The sequence below is a fragment of the Salmo salar genome, chromosome 16 (genome assembly GCF_965601325.2).
Source record: "Salmo salar chromosome 16, fSalSal1, whole genome shotgun sequence".
NCBI lineage: Eukaryota > Metazoa > Chordata > Actinopteri > Salmoniformes > Salmonidae > Salmo > Salmo salar.
Genome location: NC_138306.1, coordinates 34,016,523 through 34,031,379, shown reverse-complemented (window position 1 = coordinate 34,031,379; position 14,857 = coordinate 34,016,523). Strand labels below are relative to the sequence as shown.

At 46.8% G+C, this 14,857-nt stretch overlaps 1 protein-coding gene across 2 annotated transcripts in view; it reads left to right on the top strand.

The window, feature by feature from the left end:
- Nucleotides 1-14,857, top strand: part of LOC106573705 (zinc finger protein 423) — a 138,440-nt gene that overhangs the window by 107,518 nt on the left and 16,065 nt on the right. For both annotated transcript variants that reach the window (XM_014148999.3, XM_014148998.3), the window contains one exon: nucleotides 13,564-13,695. In XM_014148999.3, the coding sequence (XP_014004474.1) occupies nucleotides 13,564-13,695 (132 nt within the window). The remainder of the gene's footprint in view (nucleotides 1-13,563; nucleotides 13,696-14,857) is intronic.

Below are 14,857 nucleotides of genomic sequence, written 5' to 3'. Positions count from 1 at the left end.
TGCAAAGTAGAAATAGAAATAATGGGGTGCAAAGGAGCAAAATAAATAAATAAATACAGTAGGGGAAGAGGTAGTTGTTTGGGCTAAATTATAGATGGGCTATGTAGAGGTGCAGTAATCTGTGAGCTGCTCTGACAGCTGGTGCTTAAAGCTAGTGAGGGAGATAAGTGTTTCCAGTTTCAGAGATTTTTGTAGTTCGTTCCAGTCATTGGCTGCAGAGAACTGGAAGGAGAGGCAGCCGAAGGAGGAATTGGCTTTGGGGGTGACCAGAGAGATATACCTGCTGGAGCGCGTACTACAGGTGGGTGCTGCTATGGTGACCAGCGAGCTGAGATAAGGGGGAACTTTACCTAGCAGGGTCTTGTAGATGACCTGGAGCCAGTGGGTTTGGCGACGAGTATGAAGCGAGGTCCAGCCAACGAGAGCGTACAGGTCGCAGTGGTGGGTAGTATATGGGGCTTTAGTGACAAAACGGATGGCACTGTGATAGACTACATCCAATTTATTAAGTAGGGTATTGGAGACTATTTTGTAAATGACGTCGCCGAAGTCGAGGATCGGTAAGATGGTCAGTTTTACGAGGGTATGTTTGGCAGCATGAGTGAAAGATGCTTTGTTGCGAAATAGGAAGCAAATTCTAGATTTAACTTTGAATTGGAGATGTTTGATGTGAGTCTGGAAGGAGAGTTTACGGTCTAATCAGACACCTAGGTATTTGTAGTTGTCCACATATTCTAAGTCAGAACCGTCCAGAGTAGTGATGCTGGACGGGCGGGCAGGTGCAGGCAGTGATCGGTTGAAGAGCATGCATTTAGTTTTACTTGTATTTAAGAGCAGTTAGAGGCCACGGAAGGAGAGTTGTATGGCATTGAAGCTCGTCTGGAGGGTAGTTAACACAGTGTCCAAAGAAGGGCCAGAAGTATACAGAATGGTGTCATCTGCATAGAGATGGATCAGAGACTCACCAGCAGCAAGAGCGACATCATTGATGTATACAGAGAAAAGAGTAGGCCCAAGGATTGAACCCTGTGGTACCCCCATAGAGACTGCCAGAGGCCCGGACAACAGGCCCTCCGATTTGACACACTGAACTCTATCAGAGAAGTAGTTGGTGGACCAGGCGAGGCAATCATTTGAGAAACCAAGGCTATTGAGTCTACCGATGAGGATGTGGTGATTGACAGAGTCGAAAGCCTTGGCCAGGTCAATGAATACAGCTGCACAGTATTGTTTCTTATCGATGGCGGTTAAGATAGCGTTTAGGACCTTGAGTGTGGCTGAGGTGCACCCATGACCAGCTCTGAAACCAGATTGCATAGCGGAGAAGGTGCGGTGGGATTCGAAATGGTCGGTAATCTGTTTGTTGACTTGGCTTTCGAAGACTTTAGAAAGGCAGGGTAGGATAGATATAGGTCTGTAGCAGTTTGGGTCAAGAGTGTCCCCCCCTTTGAAGAGGGGGATGACCGCAGCTGCTTTCCAATCTTAGGGAATCTCAGATGACACGAAAGAGATGTTGAACAGGCTAGTAATAGGGGTTGCAACAATTTCAGCAGATAACTTTAGAAAGAAAGGGTCCAGATTGTCTAGCCCGGCTGATTTGTAGGGGTCCAGATTTTGCAGCTCTTTCAGAACATCAGCTGACTAAATTTGGGAGAAGGAGAAAAGGGGAAGGCTTGGGCGTGTTGCTGTGGGGGGTGCAGTGCTGTTGACCGGGGTAGGGGTAGCCAGGTGGAAAGCATGGCCAGCCGTAGAAAAATGCTTATTGAAATTCTCAATTATAGTGGATTTATCGGTGGTGACAGAGTTTCCTATCCTCAGTGCAGTGGGCAGCTGGGAGGAGGTGCTCTTATTCTCCAAGGACTTTACAGTGTCCCAGAACTTTTTTAAGTTTGTGTTGCAGGAAGCAAATTTCTGCTTGAAAAAGCTAGCCTTTGCTTTTCTAACTGCCTGTGTATATTGGTTTCTAACTTCCCTGAAAAGTTGCATATCACGGGGCTGTTCGATGCTAATGCAGAACACCACAGGATGTTTTTGTGTTGGTTAAGGGCAGTCAGGTCTTGAGAGAACCAAGGGCTATATCTGTTCCTGGTTCTAAATTTCTTGAATAGGGCATGCTTATTTAAGATGGTGAGGAAGGCATTTAAAAAAAATAACCAGGCATCCTCTACTGAAGGGATGAGGTCAATATCCTTCCAGGATACCCGGGCCAGGTCATCAGAAGGTCAAGTGAGCAGCTTCTGTAGGTGCACTATGGTAACTGTAATCCAGTCATTTTTCAAGGAGCTTCTGTCACTCCAGTCCAAAGTCCCAGAATCCAACAGAACAGGATGGAGGCTTTCAGATGGGATTTGTTGCCAGTGACACTGATTCCCTCAGTCACAATTAAAAGACTCCAAATCCCCTCTGCCATTTTCCAGCCCACTTACTCTCCTCTCTCCCTGTCTGCAGTCACTGTGCAGCTGTGAAGACAGACCCAGACAGACCCAGTAGAACAGAGGAAAGTGGAGGAAGGAAGTATGAGGAGGATGGGAACCTCTCCGCCCATGACCTCCCTACCTCTACCTGGCATCAGCCACAGTGTGTAGGTGATAGACCACATTTGCCCTGACAGGAGAGCCTTTGATTTGACTGAGGGCCTCCTAGCTGGGACAGATGAGCGTGCTTAGGGGGATAAACAGCCGCCTCCTCCTTCTATGGGGAGAGAGAGGGGGCAAAGTTAAGATGAAAAAGCATCCTCTAAACAGGGTTGCTGACATCTCGTCCTTTGTTGTGGATGTGTGTGCATTAATATTGATTTATTTTGACTGCGGGTCTTTGAACATCTTGTTTGGTGTCAGCCCCAGGGAGAGGCCTCCCTCCACACATGCCCAGTCATCTTTAATAACTCCCATCCTTCACACAATGATATTAATATTAGTGTGTTGCTTTACCCCTGCTAACCTTCAAACAGCCCTGGCATTGGATTAGGAGGCCCTGTCTGGCGGCTAAGTGGTGCCGTTAGTACACAGCGCCTGGCGAGGCATGCTGGGGGGCTGGGTAGTAAGCTGTGTGTGCATCACTGGTGCAGTCTCATTCTGTGGCCCGTGTGTGGATTCTGCAGACAGAGGTTGCAATATCTCTGCAGAGTGATGGCCTTTGTTCTGTTCTGTCCTCCCCCGCTCCACACTGAAGCTAGTTAGGCTTTAATTATCTCGTCCTGTATCAGTGGGGAATCCCAGCATCATTTGTGAATTCTCGTCACGATGAGGCCCTTTTAAAAGCCTCTACTGCCCTACACTTACTCACAAACAAATCTCCCAACATATGTATATTTGATTCCTGCCTCGGAATAATGAATGGGGAAGTTATTTATTTGTTTGTATTTCAATGTGGTGGTAGCAGCAGGGGGTGGGGCTGTGGGGGGGGGGGGGGGGGGGGGGGATACAGGAGGCTGGAGGGCCCATGGCACTTCCTCTTTGTGCAGTCTCTTTCTCTGACCCATGCCCCATCCACAGAGAGGCAACCAGGAACAGAGTGGCATATTAGTGGCGCATACAGGGACAATGAGGACTATGCTACTGTAAAAGTCAATGCGGCATTCTAGCAGAGAGAGGCCCAATGTAGAGTGAGGAATTCTGGGAGGATGAGTTCCAGAGGAGTACGAAAGATGCCTCAAGGGAAGGGCGTGGGGGCCCTTAGCACAGCCCTGAGTCTCTCTCTCCTCTCTCCGCTCTCTCTCTTGCTCTCCTCTCTCTCCTCTCTCTCTCTGTCTCTCTACAGATGGGCACATTTGCAGGTTCACTTGAACAACTGGAGGTGCATTATTAGCATCCTGCTGCTTCCTCATATTTTTTTCTCCCCCTCCTTGGCGTCCGGATAATTCTCAACCAGCCGACCAAAGACTGGGTTGGTGTTCTAATGAAAAAGGAACAACACAATGGGAAGAGCAGGGCAGCAGGCCCACACGACCCTGGCTGCCGATCCCTAGCTACAAAGTAGGGTGGGATGTTTTGCATATCTGTATGATCGCTGAAATCTGCTGCTGCTGGGGTTGTTGTTTGTGATTATTTTCTCTCACAGCTGAGAGAGGGGGGCAGTTGGGCTGGGGGACAGGAAATGAAGTCCCAGGAATCTGCCCTCTCCCTTAGGGAAGAGATGACAATGAGTAATTGTTGTGGAATGGTTCGTGGAGATTGGCTTTTTAGATGCATTTGGGAGTTGTACCGTGGATAAACCCCCCAGTGCACCCAGGGGCGTAGGATTAGACATTCACATGCATACACACATGTATACAGATGAACACACACACACACACACACAGATATACCACAGCAGGGTAGGATGAGATATTCACACATAAAAGCACAGAGAAGCTCAAACGTGGACGCACACACCCCAGTACACACACACATACAGTGACATTGTTGGCTGTGTTGTGTGCTCTGTTGTGTTGAAGGCCCTGTCAGTACAGGGAAACATTCTTTCAGATCAGGCCGTCCTGCCTGTCTTCAGTGTAATGATGGTGAACCACCACTGCGTTAATGATCAACAGTGTTCCAACACAGAGTCTCCTCTCACGTCCTTCCCCTGGTCTGTCTCTTTGTGCAAGTGTGTTTGCATTACTGTACTACTACTGACTATCTCTGGCAGCTAGTGAGGGTAGTGGAGAGCCCCTGTGTCTTGTGAAGGTTGATGACCAGTCTGTGAGGTTGGGTTGTGAGTCCGGCCAGGTGCCTTGCTGCTCCAGCAGCCCACAGCGCCAGGCCTCAGATTCAATAAGGCTCTATCAGACCAGGGCTGTCCAGAAACACAGGCCAGCAGCAGCCATGCAGCAGCCTAGACCTCCATTTACAACACACCTAATTACACTATCTTCATTATCTACATGATCTTCAATCGCCTCAATTAGCAATCTGGGGTGTGTGTGTGTGTGTGTGTGTGTGTGTGTGTGTGTGTGTGTGTGTGCACCTATTAAAAGTTATGTATTGGGCATGGAATAAGTGCTGTGTTTCACCTTGTGGTCAGCGGTTGTATGTTAGGCCGTAGTGCATTTTGCATGACCAATATCAGTGATCAAAATAACCATCATATTTGGCTTAGTTTACTTGGTTTAGTAATTGTCTTCTTATTACAGATTATTAGTAATGGCTTTGCAGTGTTCTGGCACAGAGCTGTGCTGAAAACCTTGTCCCTCAATCTCAGAAACAGCTGTGTTTGTCAGCAAGGCCCAGAGAAAGCTCCAGTCACACAGATGCCGATCAGAAGAACCCATTATTCACACCAGCCTTGATTACAGGTTACAGTCAATTGCTGTTGCCGTGGTGATTAGCCCTAGATACAGAACAGAAGTGCTTGGTAACCTAGTTGGATGGGTGGTGATGATGTATGAGTTGCTCTTGTGGGAACTACCACAGACTCACAATGCAATGCCTTCCACTGAAGAGAGTGACAATAGTCGGTTAATGTCAATTAGAACATATGTCCCCACATAGAACCTTTCATTATTACTGAGGTGTTTTGTAGGGCCTGTGTGTGAGTGTCTCGTAATGTGGCCTATCGGCAACCTTTATGGACAGCACAGGGCCTGCTAATGTGGGCTGTAAAATAGAGGCATATGGAAACATATGGATGGAGTCAGTGAGAGGTAGAGGAGGGAAGATGTAGAGCAACACTTGAAGTAAATGGAGGCCCTGGGAATGACTGCCACTTATAAAGACTTATCATGTGGTGGTTTTATTGGTGCACTGATTACAGCTATTCCCACATGGGCACTTTAGAGCATTCCATTAACATTCAAAACACAAATACCATGCATACATTATACTCCCTCACACTCTCCCTCTCACAATCCATCTGGTGTGTCTGTGTGTGTGTGTGTGTGTGTGTGTGTGTGTGTGTGTGTGTGTGTGTGTGTGTGTGTGTGTGTGTGTGTGTGTGTGTGTGTGTGTGTGTGTGTGTGTGTGTGTGTGTGTGTGTGTGTGTGTGTGTGTGTGTGTGTGTGTGTGTGTGTGTGTAAGTTTGGCGTATGAAAATGACATATAATCCATATTTTTACTCTCGCTTTAACCAAGCTCCGAGATATTTATTTTTTGACCCTGAGATTTAAATGCACATATAATTTCCTTTTTGATTTCCTTTGCATATGGCTGTCATTATTATAGAGTGTACTCAAGATGCCTAAATATAAACATCTTGTTTCCATCTGCATATAGGCTGCTAGGTGTAAGCCGAGGACACGCAGCACATGCAAGCTTATGTCGTTGATTATTTCCCATTTCTCTGGTGTTGGCTGGGGGGCCCCTGCCTGTGTCTCTGTGTGCTGCCTCTTTATCTGCGTGTGTGTGGAGGAAATGAGAAGCAGCTCTCCCAGTGAGAGAGGCCTGGATGGACAGCGGGCGGCCAGGGCCAGACAGGGCTGCTGGGCGGGGGCGCGGGCCTACTGCCTAACCCTGATTTGGTGGAGCCCAGGTGTTGTGGAGGAGGGAGGAAATGTGATTGGTGGAAGGTGGGGAGTTGTTGTGAGGTAGTTCAGTAGAATAGGACTAGAAGGATTACGGAGGACCTTGTCAGATATAAGGGTGGTCTTTGAGATGAGGGATTCCAGTCCCAGAGGCCTTAGTACCGTCAGTGGTGTAATGTAGTTAAGTATAAATACTTTAAAGTACTACTTAAGTCGTTTTTGGGGTATCTGTACTGTACTTTACTATTTATATTTTTGATAACTTTTACTTCACTTCATTCCTAAAGAAAATATTGTAATTTAACTCCATACATTTTCCCTGGCAACCAAAGTATTTGTTACATTTTGAATGCTTAGCAGGACCGGAAAATTGTGAAATTCACACACTTATCAAGAGAACACGTGGTCATCCCTACTGTCTGTGGTCTGGCGGACTCACTAAACACCAATGCATATTTTGTAAATAATGTCTGAGTGTTGGAATGTGCCCCTGGCTATCCGTACATTTTTAAAATAAGAAAATTGCTTTGCTTAATATAAGGATTTAAAAAAATGTTTTTATACTTTTACTTCTACTTTTGATATTTACGTATATTTTAGCAATTACATTTACTTTTGATACTTAAGTATATTGAAAACCAAATACTTTTAGATTTTTACTCAAGTAGTATTTTACTGGGTGACTTTCACTTTTACTTGAGTAACTTTCTATTAAGGTATCTATACTTTTATTCAAGTATGACAATTGGGTACTTTTTCTACCACTGAGTACCATGGCTTCATCATGGCTCCTGCAGTTCAGAGTGGCCAATTTAGGCCATTGACCTTGCAGTGTGTCAACAGACCCAATAAGAACGGAGAACCTTGGTAATCAGACCTGAAGGCTGGTCAGTGGACACCAGTCCTTAGGTCAAAAGCCCACATAAAGTACAGTTGAAGTCGAACGTTTACATACACCTTAGCCAAATACATTTAAACGCCGTTTTTCACAATTCCTGATATTTAATCCGAGTAAAAATTCCCTGTTTTAGGTCAGTTAGGATCACCATTTTATTTTAAGAATGTGAAATGTCAGAATAATATTAGAGAGAATGATTTATTTCAGCTTTTATGTCTTTCATCACATTCCCAGTGGGTCAGAAGTTTACATACACTCAATTAGTATTTGGTAGCATTGCCTTTAAATTGTTTAACTTTGGTCAAATGTTTCGGGTAGCCTTCCACAAGCTTCCCACAATAATTTGGGTACATTTTGGCCCATTCCTCCTGACAGAGCTGATGTAACTGAGTCACGTTTGTAGGCCTCCTTGCACGCACACGCTTTTTCAGTTCTGCCCACAAATTTTATATGGGATTGAGGTCAGGGCTTTGTGATGGCCACTCAAATACCTTGACTTTGTTGTTCTTAAGCCATTTTGCCACAACTTTGAAAGTATGCTTGGGGTCATTGTCCATTTGGAAGACCCATTTGCAACCAAGTTTTAACTTCCTGACAGATGTCTTGAGATCCACATCATTTTCCTACTTCATGATGCCATCTATTTTGTGAAGTGCACCAGTCCCTCCTGCAGCAAGCACCCCAACACCATGATGCTGCCACCCCCGTGCTTCACGGTTGGGACGGTGTTTTTCGGCTTGCAAGCCTCCCCCTTTTTTCTCCAAACATAAGGATGGTCATTATGGCCAAACAGTTCTATTTTTGTTTCATCAGACCAGAGGACATTTCTCCAAAAGTGCAATCTTTGCCCCCATGCGCAGTTGCAAACCGTAGTCTGTCTTTTTTATGGCGGTTTTGGAACAGTGGCTTCTTCCTTGCTGAGCGGCCTTTCAGGTTATGTTGACTCGTTTTACTGTGGACATATATACTTTTGTACCTGTTTCCTCCAGCATCTTCACAAGGTCCTTTGCTGTTGTTCTGCGATTGATTTGCACTTTTCGCACCAAAGTACATTCATCTCTAGGAGACAGAATGCGTCTCCTTTCTGAGGGGTATTTTTAATTTATTTAACCTTTATTTAACCAGGAAGGGCTCAGTGAGATTTAAAATCTCATTTTCAAGAGCGTCCTGGCCAAGATAGGCAGCGCCAAGTCATTACAAAAATTACAGACAAACAACATGAAAAACTACAATTAATCTAGTAAAAACCATAGAATTCACAAGAGTATAACAAAATCAAAAACAGCAAATTAAAAACATTGACAGGTCAGGGAATCAGTCTCAAGATCATTCATCAGTGATTTAAAAATACCAATCGGTACAAGTTCTTCCAGTTTAAAAGTATTTTGTAAGGCGTTCCAAGACGATGGTGCAGAGTACATAAAATCTCTTTTACCAAATTCAGTTCGGACATTTGGAACAGTTAGCAGGATAAAGTATTGCGAACGAAGAGAGTACCCACCACATTTATGAACAATAAAATGACGGCTGCGTGGTCCCATGGTGTTTATACTTGCCTACTATTGTTGGTACAGATGAACGTGTTACCTTCAGGCATTTGGAAATTGCTCCCAAGTACGAAGCAGACTTGTGGAGGTCTACAATCTTTTTTCTATAGTTTGTTAACAAGAAATTGAGTGGTTGAAAAACGAGTTTTAATGACTCCAGCCTAAGTGTATGTAAACTTCTGACTTCAACTGTATGTCAGGAAAGAGTAGATGGGTGTTTTTATAGAAATGACTGTGATGGAGGGAGTTGGGGAGAAGGGGGGAAATGGAATGACGAGTGTCTAGTGTGCTTTGGAAGGACAGTTTGTTTGTGTGTTTGCATGAAGGTCGGTTTCTACGGGGTGGAGAGATCCAGCATCCTACTGTTATGTAATCTGATAGGAGATTCCAAGCTGGTCAGCTCCATATGCCGTCCTCGTCTGCCAAAAATATCTGGAGCCGGAGACTCCATCACGCTTGGCCGACGGAGAGCGCGCTCCGGAAATATTTACTGCAGATAATAGGAAACGTGTGAACCAGGGCCGTGGCCAGGAGAGCAGGAGAAGGAGAGGAAAGGAAAGAAAGAGGGAGTTGAAGGGAGAGAAGGATGGTCCCAGGCAGAGTCAGTAAACTGGTGGATGAAGAGTAGTGAATAGCTATGATAGAGAAGTGGCATACAGAGAGTTTGTGTCAGAGAGAGATTGAGTGAAGGCGAGTGAAAGTCTGTGTATGTGTGGGTGTTAGGAGCTCCAGGGTTCATCTCAGCATTGCAGCTGTGTGTGTGTGTGTGTTTACATGTTTATTTGTGTATTTGTGGATGTGTGTGTGTGCTGCTGTGTGTATATGTAGAGGTGGAGAGCTCTTGGGACGCCTCCAGCTCTGCAGCAGGGTGTGTGTGTGTGTGTGTGTGTGTGTGTGTGTGTGTGTGTGTGTGTGTGTGTGTGTGTGTGTGTGTGTGTGTGTGTGTGTGTGTGTGTGTACTCTGGCCCACATTGCCGCCCCCACTACCATGGGTCAAGCTCAGTATGCCTCAATTTCTCCCTCCTCTCTCTGTGTGTTTCCATGGCAACACACCTTGAGCTGGCCCCCTAGAGGAGCCCAGCACCTCCACCCCCTTTTGCCCCCTCAACCACACAGTCCTCCCACCCCCCCTCACTCTGCTCTCCCCTTGTATCTCTCCCGCCATCCCTGCCATCAATCGCCAGGCCAGGCTTTAGGCCGCAAGGCGAGGGGAGGGGGCCGGGGCCCTGGGGAAGCCCAGCTCACAACCAAGGAGCTCATTTATGTGCCAGTGCACGCTGCAGGGGGTTGTGGGGGAGGGGAGGGTAGCTGGAGTGGGAGGAAGGGTGCGCCTGTATAGACAGGGCTGTCCCCGGGGAGGGCTGCGAGCGAGGGCTCCACCTGACTCCCCCTGGTCAATTAGCTGGAAGCACATTGGCTAAGCAGCAACAGAGGCAGCCGCCCCACCGTACCGCAGCAGTGTTTGTACAGGATAAGACTTCTGTTCAGTCGGTGGAATAACAGTTTAGGAATAATACATAAATAGTTTTTTTATTTCCTTCACTTCACATCTTTCCACTCCATCACTGCAAGGCCCTCCATCTCTCCATCCACCTTAGACTGTAATCCTTTACCTGCTTTCTTTCAGTGCATCCCTCTCTTTCTTCTAGGGCTGGGAATTGCCATGGACCTCACAATACAATATCAGCACGATACTTAGATGCCAATATGATATGTATTGCGATTCTCAAGATTCAGTGTTCCAAACATATTGCTCACCATATGTCTGCTGCGGAGGGACGAGAGCCGTGAGAAAACGAGTTTTGATCAGTCATGGAAATAAGTCCTGGAAACAAATTGGCTCCCTATTTAAAAAGAAGATGGAGAACAACCTATGAAGGAAAAATACTGCCGTTTTGGTGCAGGTACAGCCAACTAGCGCAAAAATAATATTGCGATATTGTCAAAGCGATATGATATATCATCAGAAATAATATCCCGTTATGTAATTGTACCGATTTTCTTTGTCCCGCATCACTTTCTTCTTCCTCACTCTCGCGTCCCCCTGCTTTCTCTCACACTGTCTCTCTCCTCCTTGCTTTCTCTCTCTCCCTCTCTCTTTTTCCCATTAGTGTCCTGGCAAGCCCTCATCAGTAATTCTACGTATGTTTGACGGCATCATGCTGTTTCTCAATTAAGATTGTGCATACCTTAGGAGGTGGGGAAGGTTTTCCCCTCTCAATCAGTTAAATATTCCCTTTTTCTCACTGTCTTCCTCCCTCTCTCACTTTCTCTCCCTTTCTTCACTCTGCATACCGATCAAGCCTCTTAACAGATCAGTCTGTTTGCCCTTCTCTTTTTTCCTGTTCTCCGTGTCTGATCTGTGGTGCAGATAGCTGAAGTGAGGCCTTTAAAGGATGAGATGTGTTGTAGCTATTTAACCTCTCTCTGCTGCCATACTAATGACTCTTCTATGGGCTGCTAGTACAAAACATCCATACACTCATCTAACAGGCCAAGTCCGCAACCTCTTACTTGTGATTAATCAATCCATCATTGTAATTGTAATGGTCATGTATTGAGAAAAGAAAAGAGGTGACACACTAATAGGGATTATGTTTATTCATGGTAGTCTGCATCAGTGATTTGTATAGCAGGACAGTATGTACTCTTAATATGTCATAGCGTAATTAGTATGCTCTAAACTCTGTACAAGTTGAGTACAGTTTGGCTTTGTGTGCTAGTTTAGTGAAACTCCCAGGTCTCACCTTCACCAAACCTCTGCTCTCCCTCCCTGCCCCAGCACGGGCCTCCCAGAGTAGGAGCTATGTGGCTGTGAGGCTGCCTCACGGATCAAATGCTCTCTCAGACACAAAGCTGGCCGGCAGGACGTTCCAGGGTCCTGTCATCTCGCCATGGTCCCCCCCCCCCCACACACACAGCTCGCCCGACCCAGCCCGCTTTGTGTCTGATAGAGCTCAGCCCACCAGCCCTCCCTCTGTGCGCTGAAAGGGAGGACAGACAGAGTGGACTCCTCACTCACTGATCAAAACAACTGTATTTGTATAGAAAATACAACACTTTCATAGGACCCACACATACAAACGCTCTAGGCCCCCTCGCTCTGCGCCCTTGGCCTGGCGGACAGCCCAATTATCCCCCTGCTCTCTGTATTGAGCTCAGATATCTCTCACTCACTCACTCACTCACTCACTCACTCACTCACTCACTCACTCACTCACTCACTCACTCACTCACTCACTCACTCACTCACTCACTCACTCACTCACTCACTCATATATATATATAGTTTGCCAGAATTCTCCCAATGTTTAACTCATACATAACCCTCATTTCACCTTATTTTTCACTTTTGGACCCGTATGCAGTATGCTAGATCTATTGTCAGTTGATGTTTGTAGATTAGTATTCTATGGGTCAGATGGTGCTGTTATCGCTGTAGGGTTTATTCTCTCTCTCTCTGTGTGTCTCTGGGTTCATGGGAAGATTCACCTGCTGCTTCAATCTTGCCACAATTTAATATTTTAAATGGTAATCAACCACCATCTCAGTGTGGTTTGGGACAGAAAGGCATCCCACCCAAACGTGATGTCTTTGAGGAAGCAGCAGCGGGGAGGGGCAGACCAAAGGAGTATCCTAGCCAATCCCCCTAAGCCCCATCCGCACCCAGCCACACACCCCCCTCCTTCCCGTAGCCATTCAGACAGGGATTAAGGCACCCTTGTGCAGGCCTTTGAGACGGAGAGGAGATTGGAGTCAGTGGATGTGGTTTTGGTATGGGGGTGTTGGTGGGGTGAGGTGGGGAGGTCAGGGGGGTGTTATGGATGTTTGATTGAAGACTTTATTAACTCTGCGTGCCACTGTTGCTGAGCAGCGGGACACCTCGGGGCATGGGGGACGCTGTCTGCGGTGGGACAGCGGGGTAGACTGGGAGGTTGCCTTGAGGGGGGACAGGGACCGGCAGCGGTGTCTTCCATGGTTCGGGGCTTGGCGAGAGGCTGCGATTGGGGCGCAGTGGAGGTAATCTGATGGCACGGGGACGGGCGCGGCTCGGTCCTGTGTGGCGCTCGGCCGATAAGACAGGAGCGGAGGCGCCCAGCCAGGACCCAACGCCCACCTTTCATCTGTCCCACGGCGGAGGGGGCCGCTGATGTCATTCATGCAGGCTTAAAATAGAGCGGCGAGCAGGGGGAGGGCACATAGCCCAGACCACTGGGGGTGGCAGGCAATTACCGGCCGGGAGAGAAGAGGCACTGGGAGAAGGGGAGGGGGGAGCGGGCTGGTCACATAGGCCAGATCTGGACCTGAGAGAGAGAGAGCGAGAGAGAGGGAGAGATGAGCGGATGGAGGGAAAGAGGGAAGGAGGGACGGACATCCCTTTCTCAGTAGGATTCAGACTGGACATGTCTCCCTCTCTGGGCTCTGTGTCAGGGACACTGTGGCCAAGGCAAGTGTTGGAGCTTTGCTATATGTTGCAGAATGAACTGGCACATGGGAGAAAGGCAGTGATGGAATTGAACCGCTATACTTTAGTACACACACTTACCTGTACATGAGCTGACGCTTTTAATTGTGTGTGTGTGTATGTGTGTGTTTGATAATAATGTATGTGTATAATGTGTTTCCCCCGCCTTCACCCTCTGACCCTCCTTGTTGTATGGTGTGTTCTTCTTTTACAGAGGAAGGCATCAATCACGAGTGCAAGCTGTGTAACCAGATGTTTGACTCTCCGGCCAAGCTCCTGTGTCACCTGATCGAGCACAGCTTCGAGGGCATGGGCGGCACCTTCAAGTGTCCCGTCTGCTTCACAGGTGGGTGGGGGGGCAGGTGGAGGGCAGTCAAGGTGCTTCAGTGTCTGACCGATATTAACATACACAAACAGAGACAATTTGAACACATGGTCCACTCGAGCCGCAGGCCCCAACACATTGCTGCCCTTTCACATACATATAATAACATCTCACCCATAGAATAGCAGAGATGCTAATACACGGACCCTGTTACATTCTTCACCTTTCCACCCTCTCCTTCTCTACTCCTCCATCTCCCACTGTCTCTCCATACCTTCCAGCCTCTACCCCCTCCTGTGGTAAAATACAGTCCTCCTCCTGTATCACCTGTATCCTCCTGTATCACAATTCCAGTGGGTTAGAAGTTCATACACTAAGTTGACTGTGCCTTTAAACAGCTTGGAAAATTACAGAAAAGGATGTCATCGCTTTAGAAGCTTCTGATAGGCTAATTGACATCACTTGAGTCAATTGGAGGTGTACCTGTGGATGTATTTCAAGGCCTACCTTCAAACTCAGTGCCTCGTTGCTTGACATCATGGGAAAATCTAAAGAAATCAGCCAAGACCTCAGAAAGAAATTGTAGACCTCCACAACTCTGGTTCATCCTTGGGAGCAATTTCCAAATGCCTGATGGTACCACGTTCATCTGTACAAACAATAGTACGCAAGTATAAACACCATGGGACCACGCAGCCGTCATACCGCTCAGGAAGGAGATGTGTTCTTTCTCCTAGAGAATAACTTACTTTGGTGCGAAAAGTGCAAATCAATCCCAGAACAACAGCAAAGGACCTTGTGAAGATGCTGGAGGAAACAGGTACAAAAGTATCTATATCCACAGTAAAACGAGTCCTAGATCGACATAACCTGAAAAGTTAAAGCTTGGTCGCAAATGGGTCTTCCAAATGGACAATGACCCCAAGCATACTTCCAAAGTTGTGGCAAAATGGCTTAAGGACAACAAAGTCAAGGTATTTGAGTGGCCATCACAAAGCCTTGACTTCAATCCCATATAAAATTTGTGGGCAGAACTGAAAAAGCGTGTGCGTGCAAGGAGGCCTACAAACGTGACTCAGTTACATCAGCTCTGTCAGGAGGAATGGGCCAAAATTCACCCAACTTATTGTGGGAAGCTTGTGGAAGTCTACCCGAAAAGTTTGACCAAAGTTAAACAATTTAA